General features: G+C 44.0%; 1 protein-coding gene and 1 non-coding gene across 13 annotated transcripts in view; one reads left to right on the forward strand and one right to left on the reverse strand.

Annotated features, from left to right (window-relative positions):
• LOC126266607 (tyrosine-protein kinase Abl) overlaps positions 1 to 26666 on the forward strand; it is a 428403-nt gene that overhangs the window by 248640 nt on the left and 153097 nt on the right. For 8 of the 12 annotated variants that reach the window (XM_049970933.1, XM_049970936.1, XM_049970935.1 and 5 more), the window contains one exon: positions 24302 to 24631. The exons of 3 other annotated variants lie outside the window; for them this stretch is intronic. In XM_049970933.1, coding sequence (XP_049826890.1) covers positions 24302 to 24631 — 330 coding nt within the window. Of the gene's footprint in view, positions 1 to 24253; positions 24632 to 26666 lie in introns of all 12 variants that reach the window. One more of the 12 variants, XM_049970934.1, reaches the window with a different exon arrangement.
• Positions 23430 to 23504, reverse strand: Trnas-cga (transfer RNA serine (anticodon CGA)). The gene has a single exon. It is a non-coding gene; the product is annotated as a tRNA-Ser (tRNA).

The following is a 26666-nucleotide window of genomic DNA, read 5'->3' on the forward strand; positions in this document are numbered from 1 at the left end:
ACACTTTTGGATACATTCAAACCAATTCTGGAAACGCTTTTTTCCTCTGATGTTGATACCTTAAAAACATAGTTGTGGAGGCATTCAAAAGCTTATTGAGGTGATGGATATTTCCTTCTATGCATTTTTTGTTTAATACGAAGGAAGAAAAAGATGGTGTTCGCGATAAATCAGGTGAATACGAGCAGCGAGGCAGTAATTCCGCGTTTTCGTCAAATAATCAATTGTTTTACGTACTGTATGACAGCTGGCGTTGACTTGAAGAAGAATGAGGTGAGGTTTTTGGTTGTTTTTCGTGATATCATCGATGACTTGTAACAAGCAAATTATTTCCCGTTAAGTGTCAATCGTTCTTCTAAACAAGCAACGGTTGCGACATCGCCAGTATAATAAAGGAAACAAGCTATTAACTTCTTCGAGACGCTCTCCTATTAGATCACTTTTCTTGATTTCGGATAATCTTGCGTCGCCCAAATAGTTGATTGCTGCTTAGTTTCCGGCTCGTACGAAATCTACTTCGGGGTAAATAGGAAATAGTGTTGCATACTGTAATGCAGTATTTTATTTTCCTTTTTGTAGAGTGTACATTTGTTTTCTTAGAGTACCACAGTATTGCCCAGCTTAAATTATTCTTGGCCTTACCTAAAAATAAAAATAAATCTAGTTGCTACCTTTATCCTGTTTGTAAGATATTGAAGCAAAAAACTCCTCCACTTGACGCCTTGGCCACTCAGTACTGTAAATATCGCAAATAACTAGTTAGGAAAAGTGGTGGGTACTCGAAACAGCCTATCCTTTAAGTGTTAAATAATGATGTTACTTGCTTCCTGTCCTTCCAGACCAGAATTTCTACTTGCATAGCACGCATCAATAAGCAGACTGTTTCTATTTGGGGTTCTGCAACATCTCGAACTAATGTGGATGGCATTAATACTAGCATCATTTACACAATCCAAATACCACCGAGTCTATTATAGCTCGGAATAACCTTCGACAGGCCAAGCGGTTCTAGGCGCTTCAGTCTGGAACCGTGTGACCGCTACGGTCGCAGGTTCGAATCCTGCCTCGGGCATGGATGTGTGTGATGTCCTTAGGTTAGTTAGGTTTAAGTAGTTCTAAGTTCTAGGGGACTGATGACCTCAGATGTTAAGTCCCATAGTGCTCAGATCCATTTGAACCATTTTAACCTTCGACAACAATACCAAAAGAGAAAAACAGTCATCGTTCTCACTAGACACATAGGTGTCTATAGATTAGCTGTGAACTATCGATCGATGCAATTACCGATCCAACAACTTTACATTAAAAGTATCTATCAAATACTATTTTTCCTACACAGTACTGAGTTGTCTGGAATAAATATTAATGTTGCATGTCACGGTGTTGTCACTGAGACAGTGGAAGGACACCTTGGGCTGCATGTGTACCGATCTTATTACTGATTTTTAACCGGAATGATTTACTATGTTGCGAGCACCCAATAGACTATCTATGTCAAGGGCGCGATAACTCGACCGCTGGCCTCGAGGTACCCACTTTAAAAGGTGGCATCATTCGGAGCACTTCCGTTTATTGCTGTCACCCTCTACAACCCCATTGTAATACTACTGTAACTACCGAAGAGGTGTCATGTTGGCTGTTTGAGGGAATGATTAATCGATTAGTAACAGCAGTTGTATTTATTTCTTAATGTATTATGCAAGATGAGACACGATCTCACAGATGTACTAAATGTTTTGAGTGCTGTTTTTCTTCTACTCATTGTGCTGTAACAGACTTAATTTGACTTCATGTTCTTTGTTACAAATATCCGCATTTGAAGATGACCGTGACTATAAGCACATTAACGAATCCATACATGTTACTTAGGTTTGAAATCTATGCGATAACAGCTACTCAGCATAAATTGCGCACACCCATGAATCGTCAGCAGAATAACAACGAAGCATCCCTCCCCTCACATCATCTAACCCGAAGTGACCGCATTAGTTATCGCTTTGTCCGTAACTTAAGTGGCCAACTTTTCTCGCGGCCGCAATGTAAATTACAACTAAGCACATCTCATAATAATATTTCTGTCTCTGTACTTTCGTTGCTGAACAGCAAAACTACAGTGTTAAGAAGCTCTTAATTGCCGTTTTTGGATTCGGCTCTTAGTCACTAGATGCGTATTACTGTAAAATATGATTGCCAACCGCGGGCCGTACGAATACATCGTTCGGGTCGCATGCGGCGTGCGGCCCACAATTTGACGACGACTGGCCTAGTAAAAGTTGTCTAGCATGTACAGGGCTCCAAATCGATCAGTGTTCTTTTCTAAGGAAGTGACTAATATTTTGTCCGATGGGCTTGCAAACATCTCTACCCTCTTAGACTTAACGCGGCAAAAGTAAAAATATTAAAGTATGCAAGTTCCAGTATTTCCCAAGTTCATATCCCAAAAAAAATTGATATTTAATCGCTATAGAATTTGGGCGTACTGGTAATCGGTCTTCATGACGCAGGACTCGATAGAAACACGTGTCTCAGCGCGGAACGGTGTACGGTGGTAGGGTGAAGTGCCTCCTGGTAGAGAGGCGCGCTGTTCGGTGAGAGTCACAGCGGTGGAAGCAGCGCGGTCGTGGCACGAGGCGAGATCGACGAGACGTTCGCAGCCGGCTGTGTGCGCCTCCGCATGAGTGGGCTCAGCGCAGAAATGGCTGTCCACGCGTGGCGGGCGAAAGCTATCGCTTCCCGCGCTCTAAATATACACGCCATTTGCGGTTGCGCCTGTCGCTAGTGAAGGCCACGCGTCGACGGCGCTCTGCGCGTCGCGTCTGTACGTGTGCGATGGAGACACGTGTGTTAGCGCGGAATGGTGTTCTCGTTATTAGGATTTACCCATCTACAGCATAGATGGAGCTGCGTGGTTTACCTAGTCCCCAGAGAGATGAGAGCGGCTTAAATAATTATCGTCCAGTTCTCTTACGGACGTCTTCGTCTAATCGAAATAATAATGTACTCAAGCATAGGCGTTTGCAGAAATTTCTCCAGAACGGGAAAGATTTCAGAAGTTCGATTTTTGATACAACTCATTAGTTCAGTTTCAGATTGTGCCATGCCCGAAGAAATAAATTTGGCATGAACTGCACAATGCTAATTATGTCTTAAACGTTTAATAGTTACACAGTAAATTTTTTAGGTAGGTAGATTCATTTTCTTATAATATTATTATGGATGTACGAAACCTTCGAATACAACCACCAAATTGGTCGACAGGAACACTCTTAACAGCCTAGGACTCAACCAATATGGCCTTCGTCCTCTTGGTTTGTCACGTTATTGTGTAGCACGGCAGAGTGTATTACAGAACTCGTAACTTTGTAACTGGATGTTGCGCAAGGTTGCACCCCATGTAATTTAACAACTATATAGTTCAAGAAGGTCCGAACACCCCATGTAATTTAACAGCCATAAAGCTGAAGAAGGTCCAAACACCGTTTCGACCTTAATATTTAACAATTTCTTCATTTCGTTAAGAGCAGAAGTTGTTACAGGGTGTTTCAAAACTGACCTGTATATTTGAAACGGCAATACAAACTAAACGAGCAGCGATAGAAATACACAGTTTGTTGCAATATGCTTGGGACAACAGTACATTTTCAGGCAGACAAACTTTCAAAATTACAGTAGCTACAATTGTCAACAACAGATGCCTTGCGGTCTGGGAAACTCTATAGTACGATATTTTCCACTTATCCACCATGCGTAGCAATAATATGGCGTAGTCTCTGAATGAAATTACCCGAAACCTTTGACAACGTGTCTGGCGGAATGGCTTCACTTGCAGATGAGATGTACTGCTTCAGCTGTTCAATTGTTTCTGGATTCTGGCGGTACACGTGGTCTTTCAAGTGTTCCCACAGAAAGAAGTCACAGGGGTTCATGTGTGGCGAATAGGAAGGCCAATCCACGCCGCCTCCTGTATGTTTCGGATAGCCCAAAGCAATCACACGATCATCGAAATATTCACTCAGGAAATTAAAGACGTCGGCCGTGCGATGTGGCCGGGCACCATCTTGCATAAACCACGAGGTGTTTGCAGTGTCGTCGAAGTCAGTTTGTACCGCCACAAATTCACGAAGAATGTCCAGATAGCGTGATGCAGTAATCGTTTCGGATCTGAAAAATGGGCCAATGATTCCTTTGGAAGAAATGGCGACCCAGACCAGTACTTTTTGAGGATGCAGGGACGATGGGACTGCAACATAGGGCTTTCCAGTTCCCCATATGCGCCAGTTCTGTTTATTGACGAAGCCGTCCAGGTAAAAATAAGCTTAGTCAGTAAACCAAATGCTGCCCACATGCATATCGCCGTCATCAATCCTGTGCACGATATCGTTAGCGAATGTGTCTCGTGCAGCAATGGTAGCAGCGCTGAGGGGTTGCCGCGTTTGAATTTTGTATGGATAGAGGCGTAAACTCTGGCGCATGAGACGATACGTGGACGTTGGCGTCATTTGGACCGCAGCTGCAACACGGCGAACGGAAACCCGAGGCCGCTGTTGGATCACCTGCTGCACTAGCTGCGCGTTGCCCTCTGTGGTTGCCGTACGCGGTCGCCCTACCTTTCCAGCACATTCATCCGTCACGTTCCCAGTCTGTTGAAATTTTTCAAACAGATCCTTTATTGTATCGCTTTTCGGTCCTTTGGTTACATTAAACCTCCGTTGAAAACTTCGTCTTGTTGCAACAACACTGTGTTCTAGGCGGTGGAATTCCAACACCAGAAAAATCCTCTGTTCTAAGGAATAAACCATGTTGTCCACAGCACACTTGCACGTTGTGAACAGCACACGCTTACAGCAGAAAGACGACGTACAGAATGGCGCACCCACAGACTGCGTTGTCTTCTATATCTTTCACATCACTTGCAGCGCCATCTGTTGTTGAAAATTGTAACTACTGTAATTTCGAAAGTTTGTCCGCCTGAAAATGTACTGTTGTCCCAAGTATATTACAACAAACGGTGTATTTCTATCGCTGCTTGTTTAGTTTTTATTGCCGTTTCAAATATACCGGTCATTTTTGAAACACCCTGTATTTTTTCTGTATCTACGCCCACAGATGAAGTATGGGTGAATGTACCTACAGCATAGATTGGCCGTATTCTTCACACTCTACTACAATCGATCTGTCGTCAAATCTGAAAGTAGCCTCTGCAAGCCTTGATGGGTCACTTACTAAGTTACGGTCGAGATTAAGATGTGCGCAAGCGAATTGGCTTTCCTTGTGGAAATTGCGGACAGGCGCCGGCCAGATTAATGCAGCCATGTTTATACTGTGCTAGATGCTGGAGCACACTCTTTCTGTTGCCCATTAAGGGCTGCACGGGGAAGCGCCAAGAGAAGATTTGCTCTCTATTTCGGTAATTTTCTGTAGAGATTCACGTTCCCTAAGATTGAAAAACAACCCTGGAACCGCTGCTACGCCAAGAGAACGGATAATTGGCTTGAACAACCACACACTGTAGTTTTTACTGAAGCCGCCGTGTTACTCCCTACATGCGGCTGAATAGAATGAGAGAGAATCATTTCTATAAATATTCTGAAATTAACAAAGTTCACTACATACTCCAGGGGGGAGCAGATGCTCCCTCTTGGTCCCCTTGCAGAAGCATATGTATTCAAGAGTAGTCTCACATTTGAGCAAAAACAATTTACTTAGCACATCGCAGTTTGGGTTAAAGAAGGTTATTCGACTGAGAAAGCAGTTAATGCATTCACACTCAAAGTAAAACAAGCCTTACATGGTAAAATGCCAGTTCTTATTCTTCGTGATTTTTTTTCCAGTAGGTTTGATTGCGCAGATCATGTTCCTTTTTCAAAAGTTTTTATGGAGCTGTTGGCTTCACAAACAACTATTTTATATAATACTTATCAAACAGAATGAACAAGAATTTTAGTGACTTGGGAGAGATCACGAAGGAAATCACACAGGGTTTGTTAAATTAGCTCCCACTTAACATTAACCAGGCAGAATTCGTGCTCTTTGCAAACGATACTAGTGTTACAATAAATCAGATTAGAGAGGAAGCAGCAGAAGAATATGTCAGTGGTCTTTTTCAGAGAATTTACTTATTCTCTGAAAATGGGATCTCCTTTCATTTTGAGAAAAACATACTGTATTTAGTTTTCCGCAGTAAACAGTCGTATCCAAAATTGATGTGGCACATGTGTAGGTGGCAGTATACAAAATAGTTTTTCAGTGTACGTATTCATGGAAACTTGACCCCGGGAGAAACACATTGCAGAATACGAACTTCGAGACAGTTCAGGCTTAAATACAATTCGCGCTGTTGGATCCGTAGTAAGACGATGTTGTCATCAGCGATGATTGGAGAGTGGGGTGAGCGGCGCTGCGCTCTGAGTAATCTTCCTGCAGCGGCGGCGTGTGGAACCGCACGAGGGCGTGTCTACGTCGGAGTCTCTCATTCGTTGCTGCGTGGTTTTATAGCATAAGACGTCGTGCTTCGGGCGACGCTACAGGACGCATCACTTAGAAATAACATATTGATCACAAAAAACGAGCCCTCTTGGTAACTTGTATTATTCATCTGTAGTCGTCTTGTAGGCGTCAGCAAGACAAGTGAGACATTTAACTTCCTCAGCAGCACTATTGTGCCATGTTACGGAAGTTGTAGATTCCAAGTGGACTTTTTGGTGCAAGTCTGCCCGTGTTATTTGCAGTGAGGGCTTTTCTGGAAGAGAATAGGTGAGAAAGGGAGTTGTTCAGATTGAACTACCCTCTCAGCAATAATTTTAAAAGTGTCTACAAATGTCGGAGGCAACTGTTCGCTCTTATACGGTGTAATCCTTTCATAGGTAAGCAGGCACGGTTTTAGGATACAGTTCTTGGGGGAGAGGGGTTCCCTCCTGTCAATCTTTGAATATGCCATAGATGCTTAGAATTATTTATTACTTTGTTTACAACAGTGCTTAATTCGTCGCCTGTAGCTTAACCACAAATTCCGTAATTTGAAAAGTTTCATCCGAAAATTTGAGAAGTACATATGGCACACAATTTATTTAAAAACGATAGTAATTTTTTCAGCCTCATAATTTATGCGATCGAAATATGCACTCACCATTGCCAGTGTTTCACTAAACACGACTGTAAGAACTTCTTTTTGCAGGTTGAGTGTATATGAGCATGTTAACAGTGGGAAAGCTGTCTTTTCTCATAGGTTCGGGAATGTAAGTCTTACTGTTATTTTTTCCTTCGTGGAAGGTATTTTTGTCTTGTTCTGCCTTGCCCAACTTCACTCCGTCTACGAACCACGTGTGGTTTATGCTAGCGTGGGCAGCCTTTGAATGTGCGCCTTTACCTGGTCAGAATGTTACCGGTCAGGCCGCGAGCCTAACCACAAGGGCAAACCATCGGGGTACAGTCGACAGGTGCTCTATATTTTAGAAAAGGTCAGAATTTTTTGAACTTCTGTTATGTTGTATTGTAGAATCCAAACTTTCGATTTCGATAACGGTGTCTTAACTTAAGGGGAGCTGCAAAAGTGCGAAATTTTCTTAATTTTTCAGTTTTTTATCCTTTTTTTTTTACCCTTACGTCGTGCAGAACGTAAAATTTTCTGCATTTCCTCTGGTCGAACTTACTTTCACATCAGATGCTAATCAAGATAGGGAGCTTCAAAGGAACGTAATGAAACTCAGATACAAAAATACAATTTCTCATTTAATTGTAGAAATTTTGAAAAAGATAATTGTACCTGCCTCTCACGATCAACACCTAACAGCGAGAGTCCCCTTTCGCCCCCACCCTCCAGTGGGATGCTCATTTATGCCTACGGCTGCGTAAAAATGGCAAAAAAATACGTCCTCCCAATATAAAACATACAGTATGAACGTGGGAGATGCGGTATTGCTGGAGGTAAAGCTGTGAGGGCGGGTCGTGAGTCGTGTTTTAGATACCTTAGTCGGTAGACAGTTTGCCCGCTAAAGGCATAGGTCCCAGGTTCGAGTAACGGTTCGGCACGTAGTTTTAACGTGCCAGGAAGCTAAGCTCCATTGCAAAGCTTCTTAGGACTGATAATTGACTGCTGGAGGTGCATGCCGTTAAGCGTTTAAAAGTATTGTAAAATTAAAATAATAGTAACAACATTTATTTTTTGAGATATTGGACGTGCCTCTGAAGCTCTGTATCTTGGTAAGCATTTGGTGTCAGGACAGACATTTAATCACTGCAAATTGTAGGAAATATAATGCTACATGTAAAAGGTTTAAGTGTTTTTTGTGGAACGCAAGGAGGAAAAATTTGGAGCAGGCGTCGAAAAAGTGCCAAAATTTCGTGGACTTTTCTTCGCTCCGTCCTCTCCCCCCGCCCCCAAAATAGCTCAGGGTCCTCGAGGTCTAAAACATGAATTCTGCGCTGCAGACCACCTGTCTACAACATACTGAAAGTCCAGAAAATTTTGACGTTTTGTTATGTACCAACCCCTCCCCGCCCCACCTCTTGAGATTCTGCCGACTGGACTGCTCACGCAAGCTACTGAAAATATGCGGTGTCAAACATAGCGTGTAATTTTCCAGAATTCCTTGTTATTTGAGAGACTTTGCTTTCATACTGCTGTATTCTCCTGAAAGTTAGCTCAGAAATTTTAGATTGGAACATGTGAAGATTTCAACATGCTAGTAAAATATTCTTTGGGGAGGTGACACATAGGGATGACTGTCATCGCTGAAAGAATCTGTTTTCAATTATAGCGCTTTTTTCCATGCCAGTTTAACCTGATTGTTAAAACCGCTCGATATAATCGGTTTGCGAAATAACCGATTTTCTGTTTTTTATTCCTATTATTTCCTGTAATAAACTTAAAAATCGAAGAAACATTGAACAGTGTGGACTGTTTCAGTTTCAAAATACAATCAAAATATTTAAGTAAATAGACAAATAAAAGAAAAGAGTCCGTCCGCCACTCGCTGCTTTTCTCGAAAAGTGATAAGTGGTTGGATACCAAAAGAAAATCGTCAGTATTCTACCATTGATTCTAATTTTTTTTGAAATTTTGCACAAAATCCATGCTGTAGCCGGGGATTATATCACTATTTTGCCATTACGCATAATCAATTCTAAAGGATGAAAACTGCTGTTAAAGAACTCTGTTTTTCATATTGATTTGCTCATTTTCGTGGCCGAGCGGTTCTAGGCGCTATAGTCTTGAACCGCGCGACCGCTACGATCGCAGCTTCGAATCCTGCCTCGGGCATGGATGTGTGTGATGTCCTTAGGTTAGTTAGGTTTTAGTAGTTCTAAGTTCTAAGGGACTGATGACCTCCCATAGTGCTCAGAGCCGTTTGAACCTTTTTTTGCTCATTTTCAAGGGCTACAAGCAGACAAAGGTATATTATGTAGAGTATATTATGTAGACACAGGCAGCAGATCAGGTACTTTTATTTTTATTGTATACTATGAATGAATTAAGCTTTACGTGTATTACTGTTTCTGTAACTTTCTTTCTTTCTTTTTTGTTATTCAACAAAAATGGCAGACAATTATTTAATCTTTTGGAGCAAATGAAGATGTATCCTTCGTCGCTGTGCCACTTAGTAAAAATATTTCCAGACTACGTTTGATACCATTCTGCAATATAAGGGATGTCCGGCGACGAAGTCTCGCACATTGCATGTACACACATAGCTTAAGCCACGACACACGGTAACAGGCATATTATTGTCTCCAGCAGTGCTATGCCATTTCTTATGCGATGCCGTTATTGCTCGTTTCTGTCAGCATTGATATTAAAATAGCACTGACAGCTTTTCCCATTCTTTATATAATGCAATATTTCAAACCAACGTAAATTTAACATATGAAAGTTACTCCTTTTATTAAAAAATAAGTTTGTTTAAAAATGAAAATTTTGGCCCTGCTGCTATGGCAAATAGCAGTATTTTACCCGGTTATTAGCAAAAAATTTAAAAATCTGTTACAACTAGAGACCAAACAAATATACCCACTATGATTCCCCCCCCCCCCCCCCCCCCCCCCCCCTCCTCTCCCAAATTCCCTCTAACAATTGGACTTAAAAGCAAAGTTTTGCCGAATAGTTGGAGGCCACAGGGAGGCCAGCAATGGAGTAGAGGGGGGGGGGGGGGAGGGGGGAGGAGAGGAAGGCAGGCTCCCCCGTACCGGCGCCGTGGCGTCTGCTGCACGGCTGAGTCACGGCCTGCCGAGTTGAGTCGATGCCAGACCCTCCGCGGCACCCCTGCCCACGTCTCGTGGCGGGGCAATTGTCTGAGCCAAATACAGCGCACAGCGGCGTTGCTCCGGTCGCTGCACGCCACGCCACGCTCCGCATAAAAAAGGTCGCGAGCCGAGTCTGTGTACCGAGCGATTCCGTAGTAGACATTGATACAGTGCTCTCATGGACAGGATACATTTACTGAGGTAATCCGGATTAAGGCGACCCGAGACTGCGCGGATATCCGAAAATCACGGATATTACAAAATACACCTTTTTGTCCCGGGAGTCTTCTGTTTACTGTATTTACGAAATCTATTTTATGTCACGACTGAAAACTGTTATTTATACGCATTACTCGCCGAAAACTGAGAAATTACGTCCAAAGTTACAGCTAAACACGCTGTAGTGTATTAAAACTGCTTTCAGTTCACTTTTAGGAAGCAATCGTACAATTGTGTTTCTTCAGTTTCTCCCGGCGTATTTGTTACTCGAACAGTCCACAATATTGTGCCCGTTGGACACTATGAACCAGCAGTATACCCGTGGACTGTCAGAGCAATCGTACAGTTATTATTGTCTAACGTACTCTAATGATAGCTCAAAGCATTTGAGTGCCTCGCTTGTGCGTGATAACGAGGTCCTCAATTACCTTGTCACCGTTCTCTTTCTGTACTGAATACACTTTATTCACTATAACCACATCATCTAGGTATGCAGATTCCCTTTCATTTGCGTCACTTAAACAACGCGATGAGGTTTTGGTCACCTAAGTCTCCATGACTAGCAATTGGTATTCTGAACGAAAATATTCGTTCTGATTTAACTACGTAAGGCTTCTTTTTTATTTTTTCAAAAATCGCCGAACTATGCATGGATACTTCGCTAGCCAGCTAATCCTATCCCGAATAATCGGTAATTTACTGAACTTGAAACTCTGCAACCCATCTTAGGGTGTGTGCTGAAGTGTCCTTAGACAAACCAATGTCGTCGTCGTCGTCGTCGTCGTCGTCGTCGTCGTTGTTGTGCCCCCCCCTCAAATGTCCGGTTTGCCCGTCATAGTCATTTCGCAAGATGCATCCATACAGGGTGTCTCAGGAGGAATACTCTGTGTTCAAGGATATGAAAGGAAAGCTCATATGAGGCAACAACAAAACACTGTTATTGACATATGCCATATTCCGAATAGTTACCGCGAGAGCACAAGTTTAAAATACATTTGTTTTCGGACTAGTGGCGCACTGACGCTTATCTCTGGATTGGTGACGGTAGTACAGTTAACTGTCCACCAAGATTGCCAAACCTTACGCCATTAGATTTTTCTTTCGCAGCTGGATGAAATCTGAGGTGTGCAAACGATAGGTGATTACGCGAGATAAACTGCTTGAGAGAATGGCTGTTACGGGGCTGTTGTTCTCAATGTGGCCGTAACCACACCGTGAATGAAGTTGCGTGATTCGTTGGTGTAGTATTGTGGAGTGTCCAACGCATTGACGGCGAATGGCGTACCACTAACAGCCATGCAATACGGCGTAAGAACAGTGATGACGAGTGTCTCTCCTTGTCAATGACAATCCGTTTCAAACCAAGAACTGCTGTTACAGAATGCAGGTCCATATCCAGCCGAAAATTGTGAAGGGAACTGGACGCAACGGACTTCCGTCGATGGGTACATCGCAAGAGACCATTGCTCAACGCGATACAAGAAGCTGAAAGTCTTCGGTGGGCCGAACAACACAAAGCTTAGTAGTTGATTCGAGGCACATAGTGTGACCCGACGAGTCGCGATTTTGCCACCTTTCAAATGACTCAAGGCTTTGAGCATAACGACGCACAAATGAGGTGCTTAACCGGCAATGTGTGGAAGGTTTAGCTGATGCCTAAGTTGGTTCTGTAATGTTCTGCAGGAACTTTCCGCACCATGATTTCGGTCCACTCATGCAGGTTAGGATGAACTAGGATGTTTATTGAAACATTATCGGTAAGTGTGGTCGACAGCCGCTTGGGGGTATAGGGGTTGGAGAAAAATGTGGAAACATGATGCTGTATTTGACCACGAACGACACCTGTGCGGTGCCCTTAATACGTTGCAAGTGGCTGTCGTGGTCAGATCATTATTTTGTTCTAGTTGTGACTGCATTATGTCGGAGCTAAGGGAATTCTGACATGGGCAGATTGTTGGTGCTTGCATGGTGGGTGCTTACGTGATCGAGGCGGCCGAAGTGTTTGGTGTTTCATGAGATACCATATCGAAGATTTATACCGCATACAGCGAAAGCGGAAAAACGTAATCCGCTAAGTCACAAAGCGGACAAAAGTGTGTGTTGAGTGATCATTGCGGACGGTCGTTGAAAACTATTGTGACAAAATACAAGGGAACCAGAGCTGCAAGAGTCACATAAGGACTGAATGTCGCATTCGCGGTCCTTGTTAGCACCAAAACAACACAGGGGACATAAGTTGGGAATTGCCGGACATGCTGGAATCCCGAAACTACTCATCAGTGATGCAAATGCCCGTAACAGGATAAAGTGGTGGCAAAGTCATAAAACCTGGACTATGGTGCAAGCAGTGGAAGAAAGTAATTTGGTCGGATGAGTTTACTTCCCAAGAGCGAAACATGGCGCCGGTTTGGTGATGATTTGGGCAGCCATATCGTGGTATTCCACGGCCCCCTAGGTTCTGTGCAAGGTCACGCTACTGCCAACGATTATGTGACCCCTTGGTTCACCTGGACAGTCATTTGCTCAAAAGTTGCTTGTCTGTTCGCCCGTACACATTTCCGCAGCCCGTGGTGCACCACACTGGTTCAAAATGGTTCAAATGGCTCTGAGCACTATGGGACTTAACATGTGAGGTCATCAGTCCTCTAAAACTTGGAACTACATAAAACCTAACTAACCTAAGGACATCACAAACATCCATGGCCGAGGCAGGATTCGAACCTGCGACCGTAGCAGTCGCGCGGTTCCGGACTGAAGCGCCTAGAACCGCTCGGCAACCACGGCCGGCGCACCACAGTGGCCTGGCCCCGGGTTTGGATAGCGCCATTTTGGCATGCACCGCATATTTCAACCAAGGCAGCACGCGAGCAGTTTAGAAACTTAGCCGCTTCTGAAATGCTTCAAACCTTGGTCCGAACGCCAATGATCATGGCCTTTTGGACGTCAGATACTTAGCTACATTTCCACAGTACGACTGCAGAGCTTTCCGCGTCCCCCAGCACGCTTTGTATACTGATGTGACAAAAGTCATGGAATTCCTCCTAATATCGTGTCGAACCTTCCTTTGCCCGGCGCAGTGCAGCAACTCGACGTGGCATGGTCTCAAAAGGTCAGCGGAAGTCCCCTGTAGAAATATTGAGAATGCTCAGTTGCAAAAGTGGTGGCCGGTGTATTATTTTGCGCACGAATTGAGCTCCCGATTATGTTCCATGAATGTTCTATGAGATTCATGTCGGGCGATCTGGGCGGCCAGATCATTCGCTCTAATTGTCCAGAGTTCTTCAAACAAATTGCTAACAGTTGTGGCGCAGTGACACGACACATTGTCATCCATAAAAATTCCGCCGGTGTTATGGAACATGAAGTCCACGAATAAATGCATTATTTCCAGTCAACGATCGGTTCACTTCGACCAGATTACCCGGTCTGTTAGCTCTGACAACTCTACGTAAACGCCGCTGATCTCGGTCGTTATGTGAAGGTCGTCGGCCACTGCGTTGGTTGTGGTCAGAGTTAACACCTGAAACTTGCTATTCTCGCCTCGCTCTTAACACTGTGGGTGTCTGAATATTGAATTCCTTAACGATTTCCAAAGTGGAATGTCACATACATGTAGCTCCAACTACCTGCCATTCCGCGTTCAAGATGTGCTCATTCTCCTCGTGGTCAGAAACTTTTCACATTAATCACCTGAGTACAATGCACTGCCCTTTCGTACCTTGTGTACGCCGCACTGCCGCCATCTTTATATGTGCATATTACTGTCGCAGGACTTTGGTCACCTCAGTGTAATTTCTGTCCATATTTTCCCTCAACTTCTAAACACTTGCTCCATCTCTTGACAAGCTCCGTAATTTCGTGCTGGAAGGAGGTTTGTAGCATCGTGTCCATTAATTATATCTGCACTCCATAACGTCGTCACCAGACAAAAACTTGGAATTAGCCTGGTGTTCCCTCATCGGACCAAGAAGTTAAAAAATCACTTGGAGTTAGGACAGTACAGAAAGTGTTCCAGCAGCGGAAAAAGATTGTTTTGAATACTGAGGTTGTTTTCTGATCTGTATGAGGTCGGGCATTATGATGAATCAGACTTACACCTGTTGAAAACTTTCGTCACCTCTTCATTTTGATTTTGAGTTTTACTTCTCCCCATATCTCTTAGTAGCTGTAACTATTCACCTTTTGATTGTTAGGGGTGTAATAATCAGCATTGGATTTTTCATGTTACAAAACATTATCATCAGCTTTCTTGCAGAAGCTTGGCGTTTGAATTTTTTTTTATTGTAAGCGAATAATGATGCTTGTCCCTCACCTCTCATTCCCCCTCTCGCATGCCCACACCTCTCCCCAATTTTATGCTACTTGCTTTGTGGTTCGTTGTGATGGATAGACTTCTCGTCAACGGTTACTATGAGATTGAGAAAGTCTTCCCCTTCTACAGAACGCGTTAAATGGAATTGACATTTCCAAACGACACAGACCTTGTGGTAGTTCAGATAGAGAGTACAGAAAACGAATCACTTTTCACATTTCTTCGTCGGTGCTTACAGACAACGGAGCGCTTATAATACGAGGCGTGAAGTACCGTTTTGAAATCGTCATCATCATCATCATTTAAAACTGATTATGCCTTTCAGCGTTCAGTCTGGAGCATAGCCCCCTTACAAAATTACTCCATGAATCCCCTATTCAGTGCTAACATTGGTGCCTCTTCTGATGTTAAGCCTATTACTTCAAAATCATTCTTAACCGAATCCAGGTACCTTCTCCTTGGCCTGCCCCGACTCCCCCTACCCTCTACTGCTGAACCCATGAGTCTCTTGGGTAACCTTGCTTCTCCAATGCGTGTAACATGACCCCACCATCTAAGCCTGTTCGCCCTGACTGCTACATCTATAGAGTTCATTCCCAGTTTTTCTTTGATTTCCTCGTTGTGGACACCCTCCTTCCATTGTTCGCATCTACTAGTACCTGCAATCATCCTAGTTATTTTCATATCCGCAGCCTCAACCTTGTTAAGGTAACCTGAATCCACCCAGCTTTCGCTCCCATACAACAAAGTTGGTCGAAAGATTGAACGGTGCACAGATAACTTAGTCTTGGTACTGACTTCCTTCTTGCAGAAAAGAGTAGATCGTAGCTGAGCGCTCACTGCATTAGCTTTGCTACACCTCGCTTCCAATTCTTTCACTATGTTGCGATCCTGTGAGAATATGCATCCTAAGTACTTGAAACCGTTCACCTGTTCTAACTTCGTTCCTCCTATTTGGCACTCAATCTGTTTATATGTCTTTCCCACTGACATTACATTCTTTTTGGAGATGCTAATCTTCATACCATAGTCTTTACATTTCTGATCTAGTTCTGAAATATTACTTTGCAAACTTTCAATTGAAATTTAAAAAAAGCGTGCTAAGATATCTCAAATTTTAGTTTTACACGAAAGCTTGTACCTTAATCTACTTTTGTACATAATTTCCGTCAATATTGAGGCACTTTTCATAACGTTGTACCAGTTTTTGAATACCTTCCTCATAGAAGTCTGCCGCCTGACTTGTTAACCACTGCATCGCCACTGTTTTGACTTGGTCATCGTCTTGAAGACGCTGACCGCCCAGGTGTTTCTTACAGTGCAGGAACAGATGGTAGTCACTGGGCGCAAGATCGGGCCTGTACGGAGAGTGATCCAGAGTTTCCCATCGAAAAGATGTGATGAGATCTTTGATCTGATTCGCCACATGCTGATGGGCATTGTCTTGCAGCAAAACGATGCCCATGCTCAACTTCCATGGACTGTTGCTTTGATTCTGGTGTGAAGTAGGCCACCCATGTTTCATCGCCCGTAACAGTTTGGCTTAAGAAATCATCACCGTCGTTGTGGTACCGCTCAAGGAAAGCCAATGCACTGTCTAAACGTTTGGTTTGGTGCACATCCGTCAACATTTTCGGTACTCAACGTGCGCACAATTTTCGGTAATTTAAGTGCTCGGTCACAATGCCATACAAAACACCACGAGAAACATCAGGAAAGAGATCCTGCAAGGAGGAAATCGAAAAGCGTCTGTTTTCTCTCAGCTTATTGTCCAGTTCCTGCAACAAACTTTCATTAACGACCGAAGGACGCCCACTCCGTTGTTCATCATGCACATTTGTGCGGCCATCTTTAAAAGCTATTACCCACTTTCTTACCATTCCATCACTCACAATGTTTTCTCCGTAAACGGCACAGGTCTCACGATGAATATCGATCGCTTTTAGGCCTTTAGCACTAAGAAATCTTATAACAGCCCCGTACTTCACAGTCGGCGGGACTCAACGATTATCGGAGGCATCTTAAACACTCAGTACACAACGTAAACAAGGAAGAATCAGACTGTAATGGCGTCAGTGCGTAGATTAAGGTACAGACTTTCATGTAAAAACAAAATTGAGATATCTTAGCACGTCTTTTTTTAATTTCAAAACGGTACTTACTTTTTAAAAAAAAACACGCCTCGTAAAAGGGTCACGCACAAAAACAACCGAGAAGTTAAGGCATGGCAATGTGGAATTCGTTCTTTCAACCCAAAGAGCAGAAAAAAACTTTATTTGCTTACCATCGTGTAATGCATGAATGAAATATTTGTATCGTTGTTTTCATTTTCTGTCTATTCGTGAATAGGGCGTTGTGTGTACCTGCACCACAGTACTACTGGCATCATCGCTGAATCGTTTGCTCCGGCATCACGTCCGTAGCGTACAGGCCGCGTATTGATTTTTTTTAATACTCGTGCCACACAACCATTCATACCGGTAATCCCCCTCCCTCCCAACTTCTTTCATCTAGATTTGTAATGAATGTTTGTCCTTCGTCGCGCAACATAGAAAACGCGTATGTACTCGGCGCAAGCTGCTTGCTTCAGCGTATTGCTGAGCATGAGCTTTTATGGCGCTTTTAGTCACTGGCAAATGGCCTTCCAGCAGTAAATGGGAAGAAATTGAGCCGCGCACGATACGGCTGTGATGCACTGCGATCTTGCAGCAGTCACGGGAAACTTGGACAGCACGCACGTGTTCACGGATGGAATCGCCTTGGATGTAGAAATGCTTACTGAAGAGGTGAAGAAATGCCCTGAAATATGGGACACATCTCACAAGGAGTACCATTATAATAATGAAAAGAGCGGCATGGTTTCAAGTGGGCCAGTGTGAAAAGTATTGAGAGTTTTACTGCGAAACCGCGTCAAGACAAAAATGATCTGACCAGTTGTTGTCGCTGTTCATTTATTTTACTTTTGTGTTCTAGTAGTTTTGTTTTCTCTTGAAAGTGGCCATTCAGAAGTTGAATTAGCTCGACACAGCCCTCTGACGAGGGCCCTTTCATCTGAATGTACTAAAATGGCTCTGAGCACTATGGGACTCAACTGCTGTGGTTATCAGTCCCCTAGAACTTAGAACTACTTAAACCTAACCGACCTAAGGACATGACACACATCCATGCCCAGGGCAGGATTCGAACCTGCGACCGTAGCACTCGCACGGTTCCGGACTGCGCGCCTAGAACCGCGATCTGAATGTACAACTCTTCAGTCAATAACAACAGTTTAAAATATGTTATTTTCATAGTAATCAATGGTTTAATGCGTAACATGCACGCTGTCTCCTTTCTTCTGCCCATACAGGTTGCATTCCGATCTGGCGCGATTATAGCTGCATGTCGAACCTTCCCCCTCCGCAAAAAGTGTCCAGTATATTGTTAGAGTCCGAGAGTGAAACTAAGAGCAAAAATTTTTATTCTTTATACAAAACAAGTAGGCAGCATCATCTTAACGAACATACTTTGCCTCCATTCTTTGGACACATTCTTCCCCTTGTTCCGGAAATTTGAAAACCACTGACAGCCTTACAATAGAACTACTTTCCAGCTTCCTGAAGATACTGTCGAACTGCTTCCCAAACATCCTTGGCCGTCTACTCATGCAAACCTTGCATATTTTCCTTAACAAAACCGAAATAATGGCAGTCACAGGATACCAAATCAGGACTAAAGAGATCATGTGAAAGTGTTTCCCACCTCAATGTCGTAATGTTCTTCACAATGACACGAGTAGTGTGAGTACGCGTGTTATCCTCTCGCAGGATGCTAATTGTCTGGATATAGCGGGCAGCATGTATGGTTTGTCTAGGTGCAAGAAAACCAGACTGCAACTTTGTGCATTCTAGAAGACAGTGCCAGTAACTTTTGCAGCAGATGGCACTGTCTTCACTTCCCATGTACTGCCATTCCATACTCAGGCATATTGTTTCTGGCTCGTAATCATGGAACCAGCTTTCGTCGCCTGTGGCAATACTATAAAAAAATCACCTTCATTTTGAAATCTCTGATTGTTAATTTCCGAGGTTTTTGTTTTCAGTCAATAAACATGACACCCAACGGGCACAAACTTTTCTATAACCTAAGCTTTGACTCATTGCTTGCACTACATTGTGTTCTACTGCAAGTTTTGTAGCGATTTCATTCACTGTATCACGCCTGGCTTCTCTAATTATATCATTAAATTTTTTTTCAATGGAGACAGAGGGCGATAGCTACGAGACTCATTTTGGATACTCGTGTTTCCACCTTTGAAATGTTTTACTCATCTCATAATAGACTGGCACCAAAGCAGACATCTCCAGAAGCACGTTGAAATCTGAAGTGAATTTCAGCCGTAGAATTTCACTCTTTAACGAAGAATTCAATGACAGCACACTACAGAAACGAAATACTGCCTGTGGTCACGTGAGACTCTGATGACGTCACAATATACTAGCATGGGATGATGTTTGTAGATAACATTCCTGCAGTCGTTGTTTGCTGTTATTGGTGGTTGTTGTCTTCAGTCCGTAGGCTAGTTTGATACAACTCTCCATGTTACTCTGTCCTGTGCAAGCCTCTTCATTGCCGAGTAGCTACTGCAACCTACATCTGTTTGAATCTGTTCACTGTATTTATGTCTTAATATTCCTCTACAATACCATCCCTCCCTCCCCCTCGTCCCTCCAGTACTAAACTGATGACCTTGATATTTCAGAACGTGTTCTATCAACTGATCAGCGTTATTCTGTAGCACCACATTTCAAAAGCTCCTATTCTGTTCTTGTGTGAACTATTTATCGTCCACGTTTCAATGCGATTCAAGGCTACACTCCAAACAAATACCTTCAGAAAAGAGTTTCTAACATTTAAATCTATATTCGACGTTAAGAAATTTCTCTTCTTCCGAAACACACACTCGCCATTACCAGTCTACATTTTATATCCTCTCTACTTTGGTCTTCAGTTGTTCTGCTGCCCAAATAGCATAACTAATCCATTGTCTGTATTGTCTCGATTCCTAATCTAATTCCTTCAGCATCAAATAAAACTACGAGTGTCGTTCAATAAGTAATTCCCCACATTTTTCAAAAAGCCATTAATATGCACAGACCAAAGTCCTTGTTGTTCTGTGCGCCGGTTAAGTTTCGAACCGTTCTGGCAGATGGCAGAGCCGTAGTAGAGCGTCAAAATGACGTCTACATATGACTCACGTTACAAGCAGCGTGCTGTTATTGAAGTCTTGTGCTGCACAAAATGGAACCATGGTGAACATCCATAAAAGTTTGTTTGCAGTGGGTGGCGATGCTCCAGTTGAGAGTACAGTTGAGCAATGAGCAATGGGTCAAGAAAGTTACAGCGTCAGGAACTGCAGAGACGGAGCTCCATGATCAGCCATGCTCGGTACGTCCTGTCACAGCCACTGCATCCACCTTCAGTCCAGACCTGGCGCTCTCAAACTTCCATCTCTGTGGGCCGCTTAGAGATTCTATTCGAGGAAAACACTTTGAAGATAACTAGAGTGTTAGTCGTGCAGTGGAAACATGACTGCGCCTACAGGACAAGAGCTTTTACCAGCGGGGAATACTGGATGTTCCACAACGTTGGCGTACGGCCATAGAACGTGATGGAGACTACGTAGAAAAATAGGTTATGGACAAGACATGTTGATGTATATTGTCACCAAATTCTAATTCTTAACAATAAATATTTTAAGAGTTAAAAAAACCTGGGGCATTACTTAGTGAATGACCCTCGTATATTGTTCCAGAGACCTTTCGAAGTCTCAAACATCTGTAATGATTACATGCAGGCAAAAGCGACGAATTAAAATTGTACCAAGTCCGGGATTCGAACCTGGGTCTCCTGCTCACTAGGCAGATGTGCTAACCACTACGCCACCTTCGCGCAGTGGCTTTGCACAACTGCACGGACTACCGTGGCACGTCCCTCCTCAATCCAAATTTCCATTCACGCCTCAGCTCACTTGGCATTCCCTGCAAACTCGAACAGAATTGTAAAGTCTCTACAACTGTATTGGTAGGGAATCCTGCAACAAACACCACTGACATTCCAATTCACTGTACTTTCATTTTGTTAATGTTAGTAGGCATTGTGCCATTTAAAAAGTGCATATTTGCACATAAAAATAAACTTCAAAAGTATTATTACAATCTGTTTATTAGCTAAAAATACGAGCCCCTGACTTCCAATCCATTCCGTGAAAACTGCATATCAATAGCATTTTACATTTTCACAATATTTGCTGTGCAAGTTTTAGGTGATTCACCCTGCGTACATCGCTCAGCATCGCGTGATGTAATTCGACTACATTCCGTTACTATTGTTTTCCTTTTGTTATTGTTCATCTTATATATTCACTTTCAAGACACTGTCTATCCTGTTCCGTTGCTCTTTCAAGTCCTTCGCTTTTTCTGACCGAATTACAATGTCACAGTATTCCCTCGCAATTTTCCTAAATCCAAACTGCTTCTTCCCGTGGCCGATAGCTAGCACTTTTCTACATCTACACACAAACTCCGCAAGCTACCGTACAATCCGTGGCAGAGAGTACCCTGTACCGCTATTAGTCGTTTCCTTTCCTGTTCCACTCGCAGATAGGACGAGCGAAAATCTATTTGCCACTGTTTGAGCTGTAAGTTCTCGCATTTACCTTAGTGATCCTTACGCGAAATGTAATTTGGCTGTAGATGTCGGTTTCCTGAATTTTCTCAATAGTGTTCCTCGAAAAGAACGTCGCCATCTCTCCAGCCTCGAAATCGCCTCGATGTTTTTCTTTAATCCGATCTGGTAAGTATCCCTAACACTCCGGCAGTACTCAACAATAGGTCGTAATAGCGTCCTATTTGCAGTCTCGTTTACAGATGGACACTTTCCCACTTTACAGATGGACACTTTCCCACTTTACAGATGGACACTTTCCCACTTTACAGATGCAAACTTTCCCAAAATTGTCCCAATAAATCGAAGTCGATCATTACCACAATTCTTCTGTAAATAATCCGTGACAATATTTTGCAACCAAGACCTATTAAATTTATAGTTCGCTATAGTTTTGTTACGTTGTTGGAACTGGAACAATTTTAACAGTGGATTGATCACGACTTTCGATACCGTAAACCGGGTATACTTTGACCGATTCTCTGATTGAGATGTGATTGTCAAGACTGTTTTTTATCTTGTGTGATATTTGTGATAGGAACATAAGGGCTTGTATGAAAGCGTTAAAATGCAAAGGTAATTGTGGAACGATTGCAGGTGGTCAAAAGAAGAGGGGATTTGGGGATACATTGACCGGCCAACACTTTCACCACAACAGTCAACTACCATTCCATTTTGTGGTCAGTATTTGAAAAACACAACGAAACTTTGACCACACAGAAATAAATACACTGATCTGCAGTTTTTAAGCGCTTTATTAAGCCTCATAAGAGAAAAATAAGGCCTAGTACAGCACATAAGTCAGTGTGGTCGATCATAAAAATTATAAATATAATGAACGGTACTGCTAGGATGGAGTACCACGCACATAGCTCGAAATTTAGTTGAGTATAATACTTTCAATTTCTTCTATTTTAAACCTAATCCCTCCCGTCAGAACATTCGGTGCAGTTAGAACTAGGGTTATCTGTTCTTCGTATATCGAGCCAGTAGCTGGCATTTGTGGCCAAACTAACTCCATTCCTTGTTTATGCAGATTCTTGACATCATAGCTTATACCTGAATCACTGTGTGGACCACAGTAGCTCGCAGTTAAGCAGTACATGACTGACATTTGTTTTTCTTATTTGTGGACACATTACCAGTTAGAAATGAGCCCTCTTCTATATGCCGAACGTTATTGTTTGTGTTCCTTAGTTCCACACTATCATTGCATCAACACTAATAAACTGTGTGTGTGTGTGTGTGTGTGTGTGTGTGTGTGTGTGTGTGTGTGTAAAATCCTGTGGTAACAATGACCAGTGCTTAAAGAAACTCCAAAATAGAGAAATCGTGCACGTGACCCCAGTAATCGTAATATAGTGGCAGATATATAAATGTGATCAAAAAAACTAATCAATGATCTGTTTTGAGAATTTATGTTGCAACATACATGATATACAGAATGAAATGTTCACTCTGTAGCGGAGTGTGCGCTGATACGAAACTCCCTGGTAGATTAAAATCGTGCGCTGGACCGAGCCTCGAGCTCGGAACCTTTGCCTGCCGCAAGCAAGTGCTCTACCAGCTGAGCTACCCAAACACGACTCACTACCTCGTCTCCTACCTTCCAAACTTCGCAGAAGTTTTGCGAAACTGGCGGGAATAGCACTTCTGGAGGAAAGGATATAGCAGAGATATGGCTTAGCCATAGCCTTGGGGATGTTACCTGAATGAAATTTTCGTTCTGCAGCGGAGTGTGCCCTGATAACGAACTTCCTGGCTGAATCTTGGGTCGTGACTGGGTGGCTCAGTTGGTACAGCACTTGCCCTCGAAAGGAAAAGTTCCCGAGTTCGAGTCTAAGTCCGGCTCATAGTTTAGTCTGACGGGAAGCTTCATACATGATATAGGTGAAAAGGTCAAGCCATTTGTAGTTAAATAATACTGGTGGAACTTCCTGGCAGATTGAAACTGTGTTCCGGACCGAGACTCGAACTCGGGACCTTTGCCTTTCGCGGGCAAGTGCTCTACCAACTGAGCTACCCAAGCACGACTCACTCCCCGCCACCACAGCCTCACTCCCCGCCACCACAGCCTCACTTCTGCAGGTACCTGGTCTCCTACCTTCCAAACTTCACAGAAGCTCTCCTGCGAACCTTGCAGAACTAGCGCTCCTGAAAGAAAGGATATTGCAGAGACATGGCTTAGCCACAGCCTTGGGGATGTTTCCAGAATGAGATTTTCACTCTGCAGCGGAGTGTGCGCTGATATGAAACTTCCTGGCAGTGAGGCTGTGAGGGCGGGGCGTGAGTCGTGCTTGGGTAGCTCAGTTGGTAGAGCACTTGCCCGCGAAAGGCAAAGGTCCCGATTTCGAGTTTCGGTCCGGCACACAGTTTTAATCTGCCAGGAAGCTTCACATCAGCGCACACTCCGCTGCAGAGTGAAAATCTCATTCTGAAAACTGGTGGAATTTGCACAACCAGATTTTAATACAACTATTCCTAAAATATTATAAGCCGCAACAGTTTCGCCACCTGCTGCACAATAAAAATGGCGTCACGAAAACACTTAAACGGGCAACTGAGAGCCAGCAGATAGCTGTAAAAGTTTTGGCGTACGAGTGGCCAACGTAGCCACTGGCGGACGAAGTATACCCGGTGAACGGTATGGGCCTCGTACGTATATTAGTCGATCGAGACAAGAAAGTCGTTCATTTTTAGGGATGGGCTTGTAGAGTGTAAATGTGTTGTCGCTGCCTGGCCCCCGTGCTGACGGAGCACGCTTTGTGTTGCACGCAGGCTCGCCGCTAGAATGGCAGTGGGTGAGCGACGGTGCGCGTGTTGCAGAGGCGTTGCTGCAGAGCCGGCCCCTGCCGCACATCCCGGACGTGCCCGACGGCGAGACACTGGGCCAGGTGGGCTCCGTGTCGGGGGCCGGGGCGGGGGCGGCCACGGGGGCCGGCTGCGTGCCGGCCGTGGGCGGCGGCGGCGGCGGCTCCGGCGGCGGCGGGGGCGGGTCGGCCACCGCCGGCTCGGGCTCCGGCTCGCTGGACGCCGCCGCCCGCTGGACCTCCAAGGAGAACCTGCTGCAGGCGCAGGAGGACGACGACCCGCAGCTCTTCGTCGCTCTCTACGACTTCACGGCCGGGGGCGAGAACCAGCTCAGCCTCAAGAAGGGTGAGCACCTCGCAACGCGGGCTGCTTTCCACTTAGTTTTCATCCAGTTTGTGCAAATTTCCGCGCCGATATAATAGGATGTAATACAGCTAAAAGTGCACGTCTGGTGTCGGCGGCTTTGCTGTTGTGTGCTGCTGTTGGTAAAGTGGCGCGATGAATCGTGGGAAGTCAACAAGACGAATCGTGAATCAGATGTATATTGAGGTAACAAAACGAGCGAGGTGGTGCAGTTGTTAGCACACTGGACTCTCATTCGGGAGGACGACGGTTCAAATCCGCGTACGGCCATCCTTATTTAGGGTTTCGCTTCAGGTAAATGCCGGGATGTTTCCCCTGGCAAAAAGCACAGCCGATTTCCTTCCCCATCATTCCCTAAATCAGAACTTGTACTCCGTCTCTAATAACCTCGTTGTTGACGGGACTTTAAACACTAATTCCCCCGCCCCCTTGAGGTGACAAGTCATGGGATAGCGATATGCACAGTTACAGATGGCTGGAATATTTATTGCCTGCTTGAGTATAAATGGCAGTCACTGGCGGAACTGTCATTTGTACTCAGGTGATTAATATGAAGGATTCCGACGTGATTGTGTGCAACGGTGGGAAGCAACAGACTTCGTACCTAGAACGGTAGTAGGAGCCAGTTGCACTAGATGCATAGGACATTCCATTTCGGAAATCATTAGGAAATTCAGTATTCAGAGATCCAAAGTCTCAACAGTATGCCGTGAAAACCAGATTTCAGGCACTACCTCTCAATAGTGGCCGACGGCCTTCGCTTAACGACAGAGAACAGTGGCGTTTGCGCAGAGCTGCCATTGCTAACATTCAAGCAACACTGCGTGAAGTAACCGCAGAAATAAATGTGGGGCATACGATGACTGTATTCGTTAGGACTGTGCGGCGAGATTTGGCGTTAATAGGCAATGCCTTTGATAATGGCCCGACGTCGCTTTCAACAACTGTCCTGGACGCTAGACGACTGGAAAACAGTGGCTTGGTCCGATGAGTCCCGATTTCAGTTACTAAGAGCTGATTGTAGGGCTCGAGTGTTGCGCAGACCCCACGAAGCCATGGACCCAAGTTGTCAACAAGGCACTGTGCAAGCTGACAGTGGCTCCATAATGGTATGGGCTGTGTTTACATGGAATGGACTGGGTCCTCTGATCGAACTGATCCGATCATTGACTGGAAGTGATCATATTTGGCTACTTATAGGCCATTTGTAGACATTATAGAGTTCATGATCCCAAACAACTATGGAATTTTATGGGTGACCATGTGCCATGTCACTGGGCCACAATTGCTCACAAGTGATTTGAAGAACATTCTGGACAATGCGAATGAATTATTTGGTAGGGGACTTTCAGCAACTTATCGAGTCCATGCCATCTGGAGTTGCTGCACTGCACCAGGCCAAAGTGGGTCCACACGGTTTTAGGAGGTATCTCATGACTTTTGTCATCACAATGTAGGCAGCCAATGAGATTCTCGTGCGTAATTTTCTGGTATTTTGTTATATTGGTTTGGAATTTTAACTACGTTCCCAGAATTTTCGGCAAAATCGGAAATAAGACATAAAAGTAGGTTATTGCAATGGCGATTGTATGAGGTGTGTGAGAAAATTAGACTGATTTTTTATCTAACAAAGTTTCTGTTTTTTCGGACAGCATTGACCCCTACAAAGTACGAGTAGTTCCCTTCAGTAGCTGTACAGCGATGGAGCCATTGGTCCCAGGCTTGGTAGCAGTGCTGGAAGTTTCAACTGGTAGGGCCTTTGAAATGTAAGGTACATTCTTTTTAATGTTATCCAGAGTCCTCAGGTGAATTAGAGGGGCTGTGAAATAATGGGAATGCCTTTTTAGGTCAAAAATTCCATAATGGAGGTGGCTGTGTGACAGTGGTGTTGTCATGGTGCAGTATCACCTTGTCTGCATGTTTTGTCTTACTCGATTCGCCATTTTCCTGAGCCTTTCAACGATATCTTTGTACAACACTTGTTGACAGTCTATCCTAAAGGAAGAATCTCATAAGA

The sequence above is a fragment of the Schistocerca gregaria genome, chromosome 4, assembly GCF_023897955.1.
Source record: "Schistocerca gregaria isolate iqSchGreg1 chromosome 4, iqSchGreg1.2, whole genome shotgun sequence".
NCBI classification, from domain to species: domain Eukaryota; kingdom Metazoa; phylum Arthropoda; class Insecta; order Orthoptera; family Acrididae; genus Schistocerca; species Schistocerca gregaria.